General features: G+C 35.0%; 1 protein-coding gene across 1 annotated transcript; it reads right to left on the bottom strand.

Moving 5' to 3' along the window:
* Positions 1 to 18,744: 18,744 nt before the first annotated feature.
* On the bottom strand, positions 18,745 to 22,048 carry CPN60A (chaperonin-60alpha). The gene is made up of 8 exons (XM_086245539.1): positions 21,855 to 22,048; positions 21,389 to 21,569; positions 21,055 to 21,176; positions 20,725 to 20,932; positions 20,486 to 20,631; positions 20,080 to 20,386; positions 19,392 to 19,843; positions 18,745 to 19,182 (listed from the first exon to the last, which is right to left on the bottom strand). The coding sequence occupies exons 1-8, from the start codon at positions 21,906 to 21,908 to the stop codon at positions 18,895 to 18,897; spliced, it is 1,758 nt and encodes a 585-aa protein (XP_086101665.1). The 5' UTR covers positions 21,909 to 22,048; the 3' UTR covers positions 18,745 to 18,894.

Raw genomic sequence — 22,048 nt, 5'->3', positions numbered from 1 at the left:
TGATGAAATAACCTCAATTGGCAAAATTGACGAAATAACCTCAATTGACAAAATTGACAAAGTTAGAGTCCTTAATTTTCCAAAATAGAAGTTTGGGGAAAAACTAATACAAGTATAATAGTCTGGGGAGTAAAATGACATTAATCCCTAAAAAAATATAAACTAATATATCAATATTATGTATCGTGGAATAATTACAATATTATTGGAGTTTAGTTAGAATTCTAAAAGGCATAAGGCTTTAGTATGTAGAATGTAAAATTAAAGAACCAGAATGGAAGTTTCCCATAAAATCAATTTGTTAAAAGAATATTTTTTTAAGGTCCGTTAATTTTAAGCATCATATTTTAATGTTTATCATTTTAACTATTAGTGTCTTATTGTTTTGTTGATATTTAATCTTAATTTTCTTCTTTTATATTTATTGACTTTAGTACCAAATTTCAATGTTTATTCATTTTAATTACTAAAAGTTTATGTCATTTCACTTTAGATATCAACTTTAAAAAACGTCGTGGTGGGTAGTTTTACCGAGCACTCGACCAGATAATTATTTTTTTGTTCACAAACTCAACTGTGAATATATAACACACAACTTTTTAGCTGAAAAGAAAAAAGTAGACAATAAAATATCTGAGAAGATAACAAGGGAGAGAATAAAAGAAAAAAAATTTCAGGACTTGTAGTTCTAGTGATTAAAGACATCTATTCCTACACTCAAAGTCTCGAGTTTAAATCTCTCATTCCTTGTTTGCTAAAGAGGTCCAAAAACAATATTTGATAGGTCTCATCTTCAAACCAGCATATTAATTGTAGGAGGAATTTAAATGTTTCCACTTGGCCAAACCTCAGAACTCTTAATCAACATATCCAATTCTTCCTCACTGGATACTCTGAAAATGAAGTGGATTCAAATTCTTGTAGAAGCCGGTTTGCATGTAATGGCGTGTTGCATCTTCAAATAAATATCCACTAGATCTTGTTATGCAAAATGCACAAAATACATTGGCGAAATGATTAATTACTTGTTGTTCCTATAGGATTTCTTACGATAGTAAACTTAAGTCCGACTTTGGCAGCCAAGAACAACGAAAACTGTAGAGCTTAACCAATTGGTCGTCAGAGTTAGACTTAAGTCCACTATTTTGAAAATCCTTTTGGGAAAGATAAGTGTTGATCTTCAAAAATAGTAGAGCACTCAACGTCGAGTCAAACCACGTGGACTCGTTGACCTCCCATTAAGAGGATGCCACGTCGAAGTGGGGGTAGAAACCGGTAGCTGGGCCTGACTAGTGAATAGTGGTAGGAACGAAATATCCGAAGCACCCTGCGCAAACACACAAAAGTGAGCAGGAAGGGCACCGGTGTGGTACCGGCCAAACCTTCTCCGACGCTCAAGTCACTGTCAAGAGAAAATTTGAGCAGAGTGAGTGAATAGTATAATAATGATTGAATCCCTTTTTTTGACAAGAAAGTACCTCTTTTATAGTACTTTTAGAAGAGTATCAACCAATTCGGTGATGACACGTGTCTCTTGTGACGACTCACATTGTAGGAGTGCCACGTGTCACCTGTTTCGAGGATCCGAATAAGTTGACACAAGTCGGGGCCTAGGAGGCTGGAGCTTGGGAGGCCGGAGCCTAGGAGGTCAGGGCCTAGAAGGCCGGAGCTTATGAGATCAGGACCTAGGAGGCCGGAGCCTAGGAGGTCAGGGGTTAGGAGGCCAGAGCCTAGGAGCTCAAGAGCCTATGAAGGGCTTAGTATTTGGGCCTAGGAGGTCGGGGGCTAGGAGCCCATGAGCCTAGGAAGGGCGTAGTCTTTGGGCCTAAGAGGTCGGTGCCTAGGAGCCCAGGAGCCTAGGAAGGGCTTAGTCTTTGGGCTAGGAGGTCGGTGCCTAGGAGCCCAGGAGCCTAAGAAGGGCTTAGCCTTTGGGCCTAGGAAGACCTTTGATTCGGCCCAAACGACATGATGCTAAGTCGTATGTGACTTGTCGTTATGTCCAGATGATTAGTAATACGAACAATAAGTACTTAATCTTACTGCCAATATGTTTTGAAGTATTTGCATAACAAGAGCTAGCACATCAACTTGAAGATGCAAAATGCAATGCATGCAAATCGACTTTTACAAGAATTTGAATCCACTACTTAGTCAGGACGTGAAATGAGAAAGAACTGGATGTGTTGACACCAGTTTTTCTTTTTCATATCAAAAGAAAAATGAAGAAAGCAGCATTTCGTTCTTCACATCCTTCATATTCATAATCCCACTTCCTACTTTTTTTTATTTAATTTTGTTCATATATATATGTATATTTTTTTATGAGAAATTTTTTCTATATCTTTGATTAAAAGGAAAAAATAAAACAAATTAGATATGAATTGGTGCTAACCTTAACATCACTTTTAATTAAGACAAAACATGTCATAATTTCATTGCTAACCTAAATTTATAGAAAAGAGTGCTGAAATAAATAAGTCACCGAAAGTAATGCAATTGCTAAAATTCTAAGGCACCTCTCTCCTACAAATATATGTAGTAAGTTGACACTCGACAGTGACGAAAAAAAAATAAAATGTGCTTGTGTGTGAGTCTGTGCCACTGGAATCTATTCCACTAAGACCATTTCAAACTCCCAAAAAATTGGAAGAAAGAAATCCGTTAGAGCACCCCATAAAGGCGCCAAACTGCCTACCTAAGCACCAAGGTTTTGACAACAAAACACGTAAACGCCGCGGTCTATAAAAAAAAAGCTAAAATAATAATCCTTTCCTTAATAAGGAAGCAGAGAAGAAAGACTAAAATATTAGTTTGATGCGGCAAAACAGAGAAAACGAAAAATCGACACGGTTTTGGCACGCCATTCAAGGACGAAGCTTGTACTCAAAACTTTGGCGGTTGCATGTTGGAATTCAAAAGTTTCAGCGCCTTCTGCGGCCCTTGTTTCTTTATTTATATTAAATTCTTCCCTTCTTTGGCTGCAAGCCTGCAATTCAATATTAAGGCTTAATACATTTACGTCTATTAATTATAGGATTCATTTTAGGGTCTATTAATTATTAGGTACTGACACATTTTTTTATTACTCAAAACACACCAAAAGCCTTATACTTTCTTTGCGGGCCATCTTCTACAAATCTGGGCGTTCATGGTCTCTGTTTGTATCAGACCCTTTCTCTTTCCCCCTCTCTTCTCTTCTTCCCTCCCTCTCCCTTTATCTCTCTTCTCTCCTCTGTCCATCTCTCTACTATGTTGCAGCTTAATTGAACTAGTTCATATCTCGAAATCTTTATCAAAGAAACTGGGTAGTACTAGTGGTCCCTCTAATTAATTGAACTCCAAAAAAACTGCAGTTTCAGTTCACAAACTGCTTTCAGTTCACTTTGCAGTTTCAGAAACTGCAGTTTCACTTGTAGTTAGTAATTGCAACTGCAAGCCTGCAGCTCCAATAAACTGCAGTTTCATTTACACTGCAACTACAAGCTTGCAACTCAAATAAACTGCAGTTTCAGTTCATTTGCAGTTTCTGAAACTGCAGTTGCAACTCAAATAAACTGCAGTTTCTGAAACTGCAACTCCAATAAACTGCAGTTTCAACTCTAATAAATTGCAGTTTCAGTTCATTTACAGTTCCAGAAACTGCAGTTTCAGTTCACTTACAGTTTCAGAAACTGCAGTTTCAGTTTCAGTTCACACAAACTGCAGTTTCTGCAGTTTCAGTTCACAAACTGCAGAAAGTTCACTGTAAAACAGCAGTTTTTTATGCAGTTCCAGAAACTGCAGAAAACTGCAGTTTCAGAAACTGAACTAAACAAAAAAATCAAAAACCTAAACATAAATCGGCGAAAGGGGTCGTGGAACTCGCTGATCAGGAAGTCTGAGCTCTCGATCTTGCGACGTTGTCCAGATCGATCTTGCGACGTCGTCCAGAGAGAGAGAGGGTGGGCTGGTGGTCAACGCAGGTGGGGGATGAAGTTACTGATGGAGGAAATGAGAGAAAGGAAGAAGAAAAAAAAAGAAAGAGAAAGGAGAAGGAAAAAAAAGAAGAAGAAAGAGAAACGGAGGAGAGAGAAGAGAGAATGAGATCAAGGTGGGTAGTGGGAAGTATGGGTTGAGTGCATTATAATGTGGAGAGAGAAATCAAATGCAATGACCTAATTCTTAATAAAGTGACCTAATTGTTACATTTTATTGATCATGGTATTACATATTAAAAACAATAACTAGTATGTAGCTTAGGGTAATTAATTCTTCATTTTAAGTTGGTTCATAAATTATAAAATATTTTAAATTTTTTTATATTAATTATAGGGTTCATTTCAAGTTGGTCCACAAATTATAAAATATTTCAATTTCTCCATTAACTATATGGTTCATTTCAAGTTGATCTCCAAACTAACAAAAAACATAAAAAATGGTAGACAAAATCGGATTGACAAAAAAACCGAACTAAACCGAATTATTTATATATTTTATTATCTATTTTATATTATATAAAAGTTATATATATTGAATAAAAAAAATGTAAGGTGTTTTTTGCACATGTTGGGGTTTGAACCCATGACCTTATGAGAAGAATCAAAGTATGAATTCTCACTACACCACTTAACCACTTATGAAATTCAAGTATATGCAATATATTTATAGGCATACTGATACTTGAAATATAATAATTTATAAAATTAAATATATTTTACATATCATTCCTTTTTTTTTTTAGATATTATTTTAGGTCTCTATTTAAATATTATAATTGCAAAAAGTCTAAAAATTTTACTAGTTTATATTTTATATAATTTATAGTTTCTATATTGTAAACATATTACTAAAAGTCCAACACTATAATTTATAATTTATATACTAAAATTATTAGAGTATAGGGTTAATTTTTAAGGTATAAGGTTTCAGACTTTATGGTTTAGTGTATAAGATTATGGTGTAGAATACCAATTATAATTTTATAAATTATTATATTTCAAGTATCAGTATGCCTATAAATATATTGCATGTACTTAAATATCATAAGTGACTAAATGGTGTAGTGAGAATTCACATTTTTACTCTCCTCAAGTGGTCATGGGTTCGAACCCAGCATGTTCCAAAAACACCTTATATCTTTTTTATTCAAAATATATAACTTTTATATAATAAATAAATAAAATAAAAATAAATATATATAATCCGGTTCAGTTCGATTTGTTTGTCAACCCGATTTTGTCTACCATTATGTATGTTTTTTGGTAGTTCGTAGACTAACTTAAAATAAATCCTATAGTTAATGGGGAAATTTGAAATGTTTTATAGTTCGTGGATCAACTTGAAATGAACCCTATGGTTAATAGTGAAATTTGAAATCTTTTATAGTTCATGGACCAACTTGAAATAGACCCTATAATTGGTGGATATAAATGTACTTGAGCCAAATATTAATGTTGTTGCCATGTTGCTGTGTACTATGGTGCAGGGGTTGAGCACATACATATTCTTGGCACATAGGGTGCTCAATTTTAATACGACACAATTTGAACTCGATATAAAGTTAACAAGTTTAGATTGTTTATTTATTTTATACGAATACGAATGTAACACGATTCTCTAAATATGAATAATAAATAGATCGCTTTAGTATCAAGCAGTACAATATTATTATGACATGTTAAACACGTTTAACTAGTATTTGAAGAAAATGAATAATTTTTTTCATTTTTTAATATGTATTATATGACTTAGTTATTGTATAATTATGACTTATTTATATATAGTTTTATTAGTATTATGATTAAATATGTTTTTTTTTTTAATGTTTTAAAGGTAATGCATAAGTAACTACTTTGATTTAAAAATACAAAAAATTATATTTATGTTTTAATTTACGAGATATATAGGTCAACCCGAACATGACACAATTATAAACGGATTGGGTTAGAATTGAGTCACTCGACATGATTCATTAAACGAATCAGATTAAAGGTTGACTAGTATTTAATACGAACACGAAATGATAAGACACGAATTAGACATGACACAAATTAGTTTACAAACTGCCTATTTGAGTCATTTTATCAAATGATTTTGCCTCACTAGGTAAGGTAAAAATCAAGATAATTAAAGATGAGAATATGAATGTAATGGACAAAACCTAGCTTCACGGGTCAATTGACCCCTCAATCTTGAAAAATTATAGAATAAATTACAATTTACACCCTTGAGGTTTAGGGTGTTTCACAAATTGTACCCTATAATTTAATATATTTTTTAATTTAGTACCTAATATTTTGATTTAACTGTCATATTTTTGATTGTCTAATTATACATCAATTGATGACTTAACAGTTGCGAGTCTCACATTTTTGTCAACATGTAAGGCCGAATAACCTTTCTGTATGTGGATTTTCAGTACATCAAGTTTGATATGAATTTTTGGAGATCGTTTAAAAACCAAAAATCCATATCAAACTGCTATGCCCGTCTGGTAACGTTTTACAAAATAATTTTCTAAAAACTGTATTGTAAAATGAAAATGACAAATTAAATTTTGCATTCTCAAAATATGAGAAGACGTTTGGTAGCGTAATTGGAAAACAATTATATAAAACAAATAATAAAAACACATTTGATATTAATCAATTATTACAACCAAATAATTATATTCACAAAAGATATTAATTATAAATTATTATTAACTAATTTCATAAAATATATAATTAAAAAAAAGAGAAGTTTTATAAAACTTAACCCACCTCGGGCGGCGCACTACCTTGGAGGTGGAAGAGTTGTTGGTAGCCATATTATTAATGGAGACAAGACTGCAAGCACCTATAATCTAGTTGAACAAATATATTTATTCTATGTAAGAGTTGTTAAGGCTCGTAAGCTTCCTGCCATGGATGTTAAGGGGAGTCTTGATCCGTTTATAGAAGCGAGAATTGAAAACTATAGAGGTATTACAAAGTATATATTTTGAGAGATAGGTAGAGAGAGAAAAAGAAATAGATGAATAGATGAGAGATGAAGAGAGATGGGTGAAGTGGGCAACGACGGGGGTAGGGCTGCCGCCGGAGGTGGGTCTGGCTAAGTGGGGAGGAGGTGCAGATCACATGTTTTTTCATTTTTTTTTTTGTGAGTTGTAAATTTTTTTTTTATTTGTATCTGTGTTCTCTATGTTATCTAAATTCACTGAAAACATCATTTAGTCGTTTTCTGAATTTACATTGTAAACTAGAAATTCTATTTTGTATTTTTCAAAAAATGTTTTCTCAATACGGTAACCAAACACATTTTTGTCATTTTTTGAATTTGTAAAATGAAAAACTGTTTTGTAAAACATTACCAAACGCACCCTAAAACACTTGAGTCATTTTTATTTATTTCATTTTTTATTTGAGTCATTTTATCAAATGATTTTGTCTCACTCGGTAAGGTAAAAATCAAGAACATTATGGTGCGTTTGGATGAAGTAATTTGAAACTACTAAGGAATTCACAAATGACGGAATTAAAAATGACGTGATTTAAAATTCTAGAATTGGTAAATTCTCTTGTTTGGATAAATGTAATCATAATAGAATTTAAATACGAAATAGTTTTATAAAAGAGTGATGGTGATGGTGGCAACAATAAAAATGATGTTTGTGGTAAGTTGATGATGGTAGTAGGGGTGATGGCCCACGGGCGAGGGGAGAAATGGTGGTGGCAAAAATTGGGGTATTGGAGGTGGTGGCAACGGCGACATTGGCGGTGATGGTGATGGTGGTGGCGACAACAACGGCGATGGTGGTGGTGATGGAGGCGGCGGCGGCAGTGTCAATGTCGGTGATGGCAGTGTCAGTGGTGGTGACGGTGACGGCGATGGTAGTTGTAATAGTGGCGGCTGTGGTGGTGTTGGTGGTGGTGGCAGCGGGTAGTGGTAGTGATGGTGGCAGTGTCGGTGGTGGTGGTGGTAACAGTGGCGGCGGTGGTAGTCGTAGTGGTGGTGGCAAAGGTGGCGGCGGTGGTGGTCGTAGTGGTGGCAAAGGTGGTGGTGGCGGTGGAGGTGGTGTCGGTGGTTGCGGTGGTGATGGTGGCAGCAGAGGTGGCGGTGGCGGTGGCGGTGGCAGTGGTGGTGACGATGGTGGTGACGATGGTGGTGGTAGTAGCGGCGACATGGTGGTAGTGGTGGTGGTATTGTAATTAATTGGCAAGGTGATGGGTGGACACGACTTTTTTTTTTTTTTTTTTTTATAAAAATTGGAATTTTGCAAATGACACCAATTTAGGTAGAATTTAAATTTGGAATTTACAGCCTTCAAATCCCAAGTTTTTTTCCACATAGAATTTACGAAATTCTATATTTATTAACCCAAACAAGGAAATTAGAGCATGTAATTTCTTAAATGCTGAGTTTTGTTTAAATTCCAAGTTTTTTTTCTCCATCCAAACACACCATTAATGATAAGAATATGATCGAATTAAATGGACAAAAACCAGCTTCATGGGTCAATTGACTCTTCAATCTTGAAAAAATTATATGTGCATCCGCCACTTAGAATAGGCGTTTTACATTTTAGCCTGAACTAGTATCCACAAAGACCTAACATTGTAGAAGCCTTAATATAGATATTAATGATACTTTAAAGGCTAATTACAAATAAGTCAATAAAATTTTTTACAATTATATTTTAATCAATGCATTTTTTCATAATTTTATTTTAGTTACTATTAACCAAAATGAAAAAAATATGAATTATAATAAATTAATTAACATATATTACTATTTATATTTAGATTTGTATTTGACTGCTACGCAGCAAAACGACTTAGGATTTAAAGCCCAAAACCCGAGATCTAAATCCTAAGCCATAAGTTCCGGAACCCTAATTCTAAACCCTAAACCTCATTTATATACCTTACACTTCATTTTTATACCGTAAACTAAATTATGGACAATGTCATAATTTTACGCCCATAAGTAATGAAAAAAAAAAGATGGGCAAATTGGTATTTTTCAATGCACGCACCAAAATACATAACATCATCAAGTGAATTGAGGTTTGTGATAAATGAGCTGGGTCATTGATTAAAATGTAATTTTTTAAAAGAGTCCATTAATTATAAGGTACTGACAAAGCAAAATATTAACCAAAACCACTCAATCTATTTTTATTAACTTGCGGACACTATCTACCAGCCCCCCAAAATACAATATGCGGACACCTTCCAAAAGAAATGCATCATAAACAAACCAACTACACAAACAGCCCAAAACTGATATTTTTTTTTTTGGCCAAATCGATCTCTTTCTTCAACTTTACCAAATCGCCAATTGTTCATCTTCACTCACAAGCATCGTTCTGCAACTGCAAGCCTGCAAATCCAAAAAAACTGCAGTTTCAGTTCGCTTTGCAGTTTCAGAAACTGCAGTTTCACTTGCAGTTAGTAACTGCAGCTCCAATAAACTGCAGTTTCAGTTCACTTGCAGTTTCAGAAACTGCAGTTTCACTTACACAGCAACTGCAAGCTTGCAACTCAAATAAACTGCAGTTTCAGTTCATTTGCAGTTTCTGAAACTGCAGTTTCAATTCATTTGCAATTTCTGAAACTGCAGTTGCAACTCAAATAAACTGCAGTTTCAGTTCATTTTACAGTTTCAGAAACTGCAGTTACTAAAACTGCAAGTGAAACTGCAGATCCATTAGAAGGCTTCGATCAAGCACAGAGAGAGAGATAGAAAGAGGAAGTCGGTGGCATTACTCCCCTTTCTTGCATCGATTTGCTGCAGGTGGCGGCCAGCCGGCAGCGGGGAGGGTGGGTTGAGTCGGCGCCGGTGTAGGGAGCACACCGGTGGTCGCCATTCGTTGGGGGAAGGCCGGAGCAAGAAGCTTCGGTGTGGAGCAGTGTGGAGCAGTGTGGATCGAGAGAGAGAGAGAGAGAGAGAGAGAGAGAGAGAGAAGAGAGAGAGAGGGAGGAGTTTTAGTAAGGAGAAGAAACACTCACCAGAATGACTGAGTACTCTTTGCTGTCTCCTTGTTTTTGACGTTGTGACACTTCCATGGCAAAGCGATTCAATAGATCTCGCTCTCTTAAGCAGAACGCATCCATCTGATGTAAGTAAGTGGTAAGGATATCTAAGGTTTTAAACATATTTTTTTAATATCATAACTTACAAATGTGACCTTATTGTTAAATTTGAACAATAGGTATAGTAGAAGTTAAATAAAATGTTTGTCATGTATCTTAGAGTAATTAATTCTTTTTAAAATATACCGTTGACTAATATGAGATAGAAAATTTTGTATTGATCTATTTATAATATTAAAACTTTTTATTGATTTTTTTTGTAATTTGCTATACTTCAAATATCAAATACCGTACCATCTAATTTCTTGACCCTTCTCAAAATTGTATTTTTATTTATATATGCACAAAGAAAACACTCAAAGACCAGGCCTGAAGATGGATGCATCTGACGGTGAAAGTGGTAGTAACTAATTATATATAACCCATGTTCTATATTACATAATAAAGCTCCACTGCCTTGTGTTGTATCTTTAATCTTTGTTAGTCAGATTTGACTTGTTCTTATCGTGTACAACTTTTCAATCAAATTTATTTGTAATCTTCTTAACTAAACCCAACATGGGTGCCCAAAAATTTGCCACTTTTGAGTTACCGATCTTTTGCTAACCTTTTTCCATGTTAACATCAGAAAATACTCAAAAGAAAATGAATATGGAAAAAGAAACGTATGTCAAAAACTAAAGGCGAAATAGAAAACGTGTCAAAGTCTATTAGAGGCTGGAAAATAAAGCGGTGGAAAGCGGTGCGGCTTCTTGCGTACCTTATTACCAATATGCTGCATTTTATGTCTCACGAATCTCACACACAAACACATGACCTCATACATTATGGATCCATTCAAGATAAAAATAGTGCATATGATGTGTCATACAAGTTTCTATTTCTTTTTTTTTAGGGTGTTATAGAATGATAGAAGTTGGCTTCACATAATACATACATGTTTAACTTCAACATAGTCCATTACTGAATGTTCTAAACAATCCTCAAAAGACGTCAAAGTATCCAAGTGTTTACTGTTTTATTTTTTGGAAATTTTAAACTGTGTATCAGACAATTCTATTTATCCTAATTTTTTTCATCGAACTTATGTAGCATATTTTGATTTGACCAACACTTTACACATTTTTAAAAATTATGATATTAAATTCTTTTTTAATCATATTAGAACTATTTATCATTTAGATATTATATTAAACTATTGGATTCGAGAGCTAAAATTTAATATCTAAGCTTCAATGGTGATATTCTACATCCTCACTCAAAATATGAGGGTTAAAAAACTTAATAGCTAATATTCAATGATAATTTTACACGCTAAAGTAAACAATCTTGTTAAAAATAAGATAAAAAAATTAAAAATTAAAAGTTAGTGGTTGAAGTTGAAGTTGATAAAAGTGTTGGGTTAAAATGAAGAGCATTATTCATTATATATTCTCCAGAAACTTTATCTACATCCGTTGTATATATGAATATAAGTAAATTTTTATCCATGATCTTCTCTTATAAAGAAGTGTGAAACCCCAAATAAGTCTTTTCAAAGTTTGTTTCAAGACCCCACTTTAACATGTTACTTTAAACTAAATGACTCACTCTCACCCCAACATTACTTTTATAACCCCCTGTTTTTTTCCAAACTTTTTTATAACCCTTTGCACATAAAAAGTCAAAAAATATCCTTCATATAAATATCCACATATATACCAAATTAAACCTTTGTTTTTTTTTTTTTAATTCCTCTCTTCCCCCCAGCCCCCACCCTCTCATGGTAGCAGACAGGAACTCGTCTATGGGCTTTTCCATCTATATGGGATTTGAGCTGCTAGGTTTATCTATATGGTGGATTTATCTACTCAAGAACTGCTGGTAAGTGCAGGTCTCGATTTGAGCCCACATTGCCACTAATTAATTAAGCTCTACTTGTTAGCTAAATGAATGTGTCAAACCCATCTTATACCTAAAAAATATATATATATATTGTTTGTAGATAAATCCACATGGATTTAATGGTCAATCACAGACCAACAAGTGACATGTTAGGTTTTATTTCTATTCTGATTTTTCAACGGTCAAACTCGGTCAGACTCAACTATCTATGTCATCAGGCTAGCTCAGCACTACATACATTGTACAATTCGGATCGACTCTTACCTTCGGGTTGCTCGAATCCGATCCGAAGCAAAACGATATTGAAATCTTTTAGGAACTTGAAGGTTCATCTTTTCCTAGACAATTCAGTTCGGCTCTGCATCTACATGCTATCCTTTTTCCAATCACAACTGATTTACACTTGAAGAAACCTCTACATCAGTTACCTGATTGGTTTAGCCTGGCTCATCCATGTCTGATCCGATCACATATGAGTTTCACATCTACACATGGGGAGACACATATGTTCGGATCGGCTCGGCCTTCCATCGCCATTCTAGAAGATCAAGTTGGAACGAACCGTCATATTCAAGTGTACCTGATATGACTTTTTGATAGAAGTGACATCCTAGCTTACAATCATGACTATTAGGGCATTCAACTTGATCAACCATGCTTGCATTGAATGCAAGAGCACTTGGTAGCCATGCATGCTACTGTTCCTAACTGAATAAAAAGTTGGGCATTAGGCTAAATTATTCACTAAACTTCAACCAATCATCAACATCATTTTGGAGGATATAGAGCTAAGCTAAGGAGGCCCTCTTCCATCTAAATAAAAAGTTGGTCACCATCTAAGACCAAATTTTGCCTAACTTATGATAATCTTTAAGTATCGGCGCATATTTGATATACAATTAATAAAGAGAATGAGATTCTTCATTTTTCTAATTAAACTGTGAATTTAAATTCAAAAAGGACATCAAAATAAGCCAAAATATTGAGCAACGTATATCTTAATTATAAGGAATCTTAAACTTTGGTTTTTGATGCTGCCTACTTTGAGCAATGAACATTATGAACCAATGGACGTATGGGAGAGAGGGTTTATCAAGTCAAAATGGAAGAACGGCTAGAATTGGTGTAGGCGGGTTTTTGAAAAAAATAAGTTGGGTTTTTTTAGGGGTACTAAATTCCAAGGAATATGGTGCATTTCTAAGTGAACCATTGCCGGCCAAATTAAAAAAAAAAAAAAAAAGTGTGCACTATCAAAATTCACACATTTTGATTTGGGTGGATATTTGTAGGACAAGTACTTTGTTCTAGGTATTACAAAAGTAATGTGTAAACATATGCAATTTTGTGACGTGAGGACACATCTATCACAATTGATGCAAAAATAAAGAGAGCGCAACCCGTGGAGCTATGTAAAAGAGTTCCAGTCAAAATGCAAGAACAACTATTTCCTCTGAATAGGTCCCTATGACTAAAATAAACTTTTTTAGGGGTACTTGATTCCAGGGAATATACTGCATCGCAAGTGTACCATCAGAATTATCACACATTAGATTTATAAAACTCAAAGTAATGTAGTTTGTTTTTTCAATTTGGAGGGGAAGGGGATCAAACTTGAGTGCAGAGTGGTCAATTCCACAACTCTTTTAATTGGGTTACCCAATAACTGCCAATCAACCTACATTCACCAACAAAAAATATTGTCCGACCATATATTAAATAAAAAGTAAGTAACAAGGACTTCTACTAAATTATATATTCTTATATAATTAAAGAATGATCAATTAATAATCGTCAAGCAAATGGCCATCATCAAAACTTAATAACCGGTACTAAGTATGTTGACCATAATTTTTATCAACAACATTTTTTTTGTTGAAAACGAGAAAAATTTATTCACTCTTATCGGCTATAAAAAAGTAAATTCTAAATACATACAATCTTTAATTTGCAAATCATAAATATAAGAAAGTAAACTTCAGATGTGTATATTAATTCATTCACAAATCATTCACAAATCATTCATCAATGTAGAACTGAAATTTCCTGGAGTTCTAGAAGAATTGTACATATGGACAAGGAGTAAAATTTCGTTTTTTGGAGGGTATGAAAATTTTAACACCAAACCAAACAATTTTCGATCAGATTAAGGCAAAATTTTCCGACTCGAAATTTCGGCAAAACTTTCGAGCCGGGGAGGCGAAGACCAGAGGGAGAGAAGGGAGGAAGAGGCGAGCCGGCCTCGTTGCTAGCCGTCGCCGGAGGGCGGGACCCGCAGCAGATCAAAGAGAGAGTCAGAGGGTGATTGGGGAGGGAGGAGAGAGAAGAGATCTGGGAGAGAGAAGGGACCGGGGAGGGAGAGGAAGAAGATAGGGAGATCGGGGAAGGAGGAATGAGGCCAGAAGGGATCGGGGAGGGAGAGGGAGGAGAGAGAAAAGATGCAACACAATGGGACTAGGAGAGAGAAATGAGAAGGAAGAAGAGAGTATCACGGGAGGAAGGGAGGAAAAGGAAGGAAAGATAGAAAGAAAAAAAAAAAAAAAGGTTTAGGGTTGATTGGGGTGTGGGGCCTTTGGGCAATTGGAAAGAAAAAAAAGAGTTTGGGGTTTCGTTTAGGGTTTGGTTTGGCTTGGCTCTTTTGGGATTTCATTTAGTTGTTTTTAAACTTTAAACCCTAATATATTTTTATATAAAAAATAATTAAAAATACCCTAAAGGGCCTAAACCCTAATATCTTATACTATATCCTAAAGAATATAGAGTATATAAGGTTTGGTATATATATAGATTATAGAATATAAAAAGTATAAATAGTATATATAGTATATATGGATTAATATTAGGATTTAGTGTATAGATTATAAAGTATAAAGAATATACTAATTTTATTTAACAGTATTTACCTCCAGCGTGCATTATATTCATCTTATATCACATGAAACCTACTATATAATTTGATTTCTTCAATATTTTTTATCAATGTAGTAGATAATATGTTAAATAAAATATGGTAAAGTTTCATTCAAAATTTTCGTATTTTTATAGTAATTTTTGTCGTTTATGTCTAATTTTTGTCTAAATTTAAAATTTATCGAAATTTCCGTCGAAATTTTAAGGATTGGTGTCATCATAGCTTTAGTTATTCAATGCGGCTAAGTGATGACATATATATTTGCAAGTTTGCAACCCAACAAATTAAACATGCTTGTCGTAGTAGAAAAGAAAATGTTGATACTTGTAAAAAAGAACATTGAAATTGGAATCTTTGAAATTGAAATTGGGACCATGCTGTGCAGGCAGAGCTTTCACCAAGTCAGTGTGACCCTTATATTAGCTTTGATATATGTTGACAATCCAGCAAATACCAAACGCCCAATTAGACCAATTGCTATACTGAGCTTAATTATACAAAATGGCTTGGGAGGAAGGTCCTTTGGTTAGAAGACTAACCCTACTCAGACCAAAAAAAAAAAAAACAAAGACTAACCCTACACCCACGTCAAAGCATGGACTGCTTCTAATTCAATTTGAGTTTAGATAGTTTGATGAAACAACAACACAGAAAGTGGAATATTTTTCCAAACTGCATAGTCGGCAAAGTTTTGGTAGCCTACTTTTGTCTGCTTGTGAAAAATGCCTAATATCTGATAGAATCAATTTGGTAATAACAATCAATGTTGAATTGCATTACCTATTGTCGTAGTCTTTGAGAATTTCATTAAACTCCTGTGTTATCACTTATCAGTCAGTCTTTGTTGCATTATAACAAAAAATAATAATAATCGTTATTGTTTCACGTGAAACTTCTGGCAACGCCATCCCTTCCCAAACCAAACATGAATTTTTCGATTCATCTATTTTTAATATCATATTTGGTACAATTTTTGTACTGTATCAAATTTGGTACCTCTAATTTCTCTAAATTGGAAACGTTTTATTTGCATGAGGGTGCCAAAATTAGAAGTAAGACCTCAATTTTGGTACCCATTGCCCATTGGAGATGCTCCTAAAAGCACCTAATTCCAAACCCAGCTTAATTTTATGAGTCTATTATGGGGTGTCACAATTGCAAGCATTCATACTTTAGTTTCAATGACAGTTTTACCAGAACAAAAATGCATTCTAATTTCTAAGACATCAACATCGCTCTCCTTGTGCATGAAATGAACACATCCAACCAAATACAAATAGTGGCACACATAATGACATCTAAAGCTATCAAATACACCAAAAAAGCGAGAATACATGAAATCAACATATATATGTTAGATATAAAGGACAAGGGGACCAGCAGGAGAGGGGAAATTAATAATGGAAACCCATTCATTAATATAAATCATGTCATGATGATTGTATAGCTAAGAATATGTACCGGATACTTAAATTTTTTTTAAAATAAGATTAGAAAAATAAAAGGAAAAAACCTTTTGGCTTATTAATATGGGGTAAATTATTCATCTCAAAATTATTTAATAATAAATAGAGATACCAGACCTTACATATTGTGGCGCATAACTTATAACTCCTAATGTGATATTCTATGTTATGAAGAATTTGAACACACCCTTTAAATTAAAAGCATGTATGAACAAATTATTACTTACATAGAGAGATAAAGCTCATGTAGTTCAAATATGAGCATAATATATGAATTAAATATTGTGATACCATATAGTAGTTAGAGTATTTAATTCAAAATTATAGAAAAGTAAGCTTGTGAGTTATGACCTTGTACATTAACACAATCTAAAAGTAGAATTCAGAATTGTATACCCTTACGATATAGTGCAGACAAAGTTTCGACACACGAAATCGAAATATACTACAGCTGAAATCGAAATGTATTGCAACCAATTGATAATGTGTCAGACACTATATCGACGTCTGTATTCATGCATTTACTTTTTATCTGCATTAGACCCTGACCCCTTAAACATTAATAGGCATGCTTTAAGCTAGTTTTATACATATATATATATATATATATATATATATATATACATGTTTCACTTTCAACTTTCGGCCTATATATCAATTACCAGAAGGTGGGACTCGTTTCTTTTTCTTCTGCACTAGTTTCGAACGAACGAAGAAACAACATTGATCATACACAGCCGATAGAGTTGAAATCACATTCAGAAGTACAGACCTGATTTTTATTTTTTATTGGTTCAAGAGAAGGGGACAGAGATTTGTGGCCGGAGATATATGAATATAATATGAAAAAGCAGATTCTGTCTCAGAATCTGTCATTGCTCCTTTAGTAGAAAAGAACGTCACCTATCAATTGGCTATTCATTGGCATATGGGTTGCCAATGGTAGGTGGACGGTGGACCATCTATTGTGTACATATTAAATAACCACATCAACGACAATATAATTATTTAAACTATCTTAAGCTAACCGTCTCTTTAATAGATGCGAGAATTATTTGTATGATTTCATCCGTATTGATCTCATCTTTATTAAAAAAATAATATACAATATAATTAGTTAAGATAATCCAAATAAAAGTACGCAACTAATATGACTTGGTATGATAGTTTTCTTTTTTGGTCAAATAATATGATAATTTTCTATTTATAATAAACAAATAAGAGCCACAATAAATCCATATATAAATAAATAAAATACTATTAAATTAATAGTTTTTTTTTTTTAAAATCCAAAACATAAAAGTTCATGATCGAACCTGCAAAAAAAAGTGACGTCAACTTTAATGAGCGTAGCATTCAACACTGTTCACCGAGTGTTCGAAAATTGCAATTGTACAACAATAATTATTTAAAACTGCATAAAAATAATATTTATAGATATACCTTATATATATATTTTTATAAATATATGTCAAAAATTAGTAAAACCATCATAAAACACAAATTCAAGCTTATGGAGTCGTGTATACTCACGTTATAATGTAAAAACGATTGTTACTAATTGTCGTTGTTCGACAATGACAATCTGCCCAGTTTCACACAAAAAAAAAAAAAAAAACATGTCAAGCGCTGGCACTAAAAACACAAAGCCTGTTATAATGTTGATTTATTTGTCAAAAAGTAAACTTATTTGTCATTATAATTTTTTAAGTGAGTTTATTTATTATTAAGGACCGTAAATTGGACTTTAAAATCATTTTAATTGAGATCTAAAAAATTAAGATGATAACTTATACACTAGTCGCATACTCATATTTAATCTGATTAGTGCTTCTATCCACCTTGGGGCTTGGGCCTCAGTTGTCCCCCTTCATGTTTTAAGAATCGTCCCATATCATGAGTGCTTGCATCGGTGGGAAAACCAATATCAACGGATTACCTCAACTTCAGCTTCAATGCTGGGTTTGTAGTTGCGATAGAATATTTATGATCCCAATTCAGCACATGAATTTTACCCTGTATCATTCTACTATTTAACTTTTATTTAGCTTCAAATTGGTAATTTCTGTGAGTTCTATCAAATTTTCTGTCCAAAATCTTCTAGTTTAAAACAAAAATTTAAACCTTCACTGCTATCCCTTCCTTTTAACACCCAGTGTACCAAAAATAATTTGGATATATGTAACAGAATATGATCGGGGATATTGGTATGACTGGGGCTGGTGAAGTTATTAGAGATGAAAATAGCGACTGGAAGACTGGCTTTTCTGCTAAGCTGGGCACAGGACAGGTTTTGCAGGCAAAGCGTTGGGCTCTCTTTTTGGGCCTTGATCTTGCTTAGAAGTCTGGCCTTCAGCCCTTTGGTGGTGGAAAGACCGGTGAGGGCCACTAGGCCTAGTTTTCAGGAAAACAATGTTCTAAATCCACTTGATATTACAATGTTTCCAGCTCACTTTTATGTAGAAATAATCAATGTTGTGAATAGTGATAACAGAAGTTTAAACAACGTCTTTGTCCTCATAAATGAACCGCATGATAAACCACTCTATCAAAATTCTATCTAACTCAAAATACTACATCATTACACAGTAAGTCCTTGTGCAGGAGCACCCGCAGGTGACTTGGGCTTAGCCTTTTCCACCACAATAGCCTGAGTGGTCAACACCATTCCCGCAACTGAAGCTGCATTCTGCAAGGCACATCTTGTTACCTTTGCCGGGTCGATAACACCGGCTTCCACCAAGTTCTCGTACTTGTCTGTCATTGCATTGTAACCGAACTCCCATTCACTATCTTTTATTTTCTCCACGACCACTTCACCTTCAATTCCAGCATTTTGAGCTATCAATGATGCTGGTGCTACCAGTGCCTGCATGCATATAGATCGAGTTATCAGATTAAATAAGAAGATGGAAGGACACATATTTACACAAAATACTGCAAAACATGAATGGTCCTTGGGATTATTGAGAATCTAATCCAGTCCAATTAGCTGGAGCAGACCGAATTATCCAGTTCAAGAATAATACTAGCAATTCCAATTTTCATGACCTCAAGAAATAAAGACACAACTGTTACCTTCTGCACAATGTCAGCACCTAGACGTTCATCTGCATCTTCAAGTTTGTCCTTAATTGCAGGGACATATGCTGAGAGATGCACCAATGCAGCACCCCCACCAGGCACAATCCCTTCCTCTATAGCGGCAAAAGTAGCATTCTTGGCATCCTCAATACGGAGCTTACGGTCCTCAAGTTCAGTCTCTGTAGCAGCCCCCACCTTTATAACAGCAACTCCCCCTGATAATTTGGCAATCCTCTCAGCCAATTTTTCTGAGTCATAAACAGAATCTGTCTCACTCAACTCCTTCTTCAACTGTGCAATTCTAGCTTGCAACTCATCTTTTGATGCTGCATCAGCAATGATGGTAGTGGAGTCCTTCGTGATTGTCACTTTTCGGGCCAAACCAAGTTGCTCAACTGAGGTGTTCTCAATCAGAAGACCCAGATCACTGGCTTGGTACTCAGCTCCTGAAAATAATATTCACAACTAACCACAATGAGTAAAATATCCATGCAAAGTGAAGTGTTTATGTGTCAACAGTACTAGAAATATCTGATGTATGTAACAAATTAACCCATCCATTTTGCTCCATTAAGTATTACACGGTAAAGAAAAGGATACAATAATACTCCTTGGAATCTTCATATTAAACTGAACTCATGTTGTGAAACTATAAACTGACAAAATAAGCCAAATATCTTACCTGTCAAAATGGCAATGTCTTGGAGGAGAGCCTTTCTCCGTTCACCAAAACCAGGAGCTTTGATGGCAGCAACATTAAGTATACCCCTTAGCTTGTTCACAACAAGGGTCGCTAAAGCCTCACCAGAGACATCCTCAGCAATTATAAGCAAAGGGGCTCTCAATTGAGTGGTCTTCTCTAACAGGGGAATTATATCCTTAATAGCTGAAATCTTCTGGTCTGTAATCAAGACTCTTGCATTCTCAAATTCAACAATCAATTTCTCGGGGTTGGTAACAAATTGTGGGGAGATATATCCTCTGTCAATCTGCAATCCAAGATAACAAACAACAGGCGGTACACATATAAATTACAGTAAGAGAAAAATGAAAACCACAAGAAACTGAGAACAGAGAAACAAGCACACCTCCATTCCTTCTTCGACTTCGACTGTAGTCTCGAATGAGGATGATGACTCAATGGACAGAACACCATCAGGCCCAACCTTGTCAATAGCATCAGCAATCATTGTCCCAATTTGCTCATCGTTCCCAGCAGAAATAGAAGCAACGGCTGAAAGGAAAACAATGACCAATTTGAGAATGCAGAATTTCAGCTAATAATTAAACTTAATGGAATACCCTAACACTCATCAAAGCACAGTACCTTTAACATCATCACGACCCTTGACAGGCCTAGCCTTATTCTCTAGCTCATCTATCAGCCCTTGTACAGTTTTATCAATCCCCTTCTTTATTGAAACAGGATTTGCACCAGAGGTGACACTCAAAAGCCCCAGCTTGATTATCTCCCGTGCAAGAATCGATGCAGTTGTTGTGCCGTCACCAGCAGAGTCATTGGTTTTACTCGCAACCTAAACCCCACAATTGAAAAAAGACAACATGGTAAACCAAAATAAGCCAGCAGTAGAATGCTAATTCCCTAACATATGATTGTACAACTTGGAAAAAAATATCATAAACATGAAGGTCCAACCTCCCTAATGAGAGCAGCACCAGCATTTTCCATAGCATCAGGTAGTTCAATAGCTCTCGCAATTGTTACTCCATCATTCACTACTTTAGGACTTCCGTACTCATCCAAGACAACATTCCTCCCTTCAAAAATACGAAAAAAAAGGCACATCAAAATTGAGAATTGCTCACATCCAAAGCATACCATGAAAGGAAACTGCTGTACACCAAAGCTAGCTACATCAAAGAAACAAGGTAAATCTCTGAAACAGGATAAGGGTTTTCTTTTCCTTACAAACCCACATCAGTGACATATAAAATGGCCTTAGAGGCTATAAGGTAAAGAAAGAAGATACCCCTAGGACCAAGGGTAAGGGCAACAGCATCAGCAAGTTTATCAATGCCTGCCTGTAGCGCACGCCTTGAGTTCTGGTCAAAAGCTATTTCCTTTGCAGCAGCCTTCACAACAAATCGGCCCCTTGATTGCTTGTAATTCAGCCTATTACTTTGCTGCTGATTCACCCTCCTCTGCAAGCTCTGCCATATATAATTCACACCAATTTGAGAAAAATGACCCAAACAAAGCAAATAAACATCAAATTATGTTAATGTGCAACCCCAAAACACAACCAAACACCCAGATTATTAAACCCAGCATTTTTGGCTCAGTCGCAAGAAGAACCAATCATCAACCGCAAAGCTATCCGGTATTTCAAGCTACAGCGCGCAAAACCATGTTTGGTTTACAGGAAATGAGAGACCAAATGAAACCACAAATTCGTTCAATTTTTGTACACCAGGCAATTCGAGAAGCTATAGTACCTGTTTGGGAGAGCACAGAATGGAAGCTGAAGTAAGAGCGTTGGCGGACGCCATTTCCAAAGCTTTTCGAGGCTTCAGAGGGAGAGTGAGTGAGTTCAAGTGTGTGCGTATGGATAAGAGGCTTCTCAGTACTACTCGCAGCTTTAGGGTTTTGCCGTTGTGGGTTTTATTATCGTGGGACAGAGGAGGACTGA

Source organism: Dryas octopetala, chromosome 1 (assembly GCF_963921425.1).
Source record: "Dryas octopetala chromosome 1, drDryOcto1.1, whole genome shotgun sequence".
Taxonomy (NCBI): domain Eukaryota; kingdom Viridiplantae; phylum Streptophyta; class Magnoliopsida; order Rosales; family Rosaceae; genus Dryas; species Dryas octopetala.
This window is presented reverse-complemented; position numbering and strand designations above follow the sequence as displayed.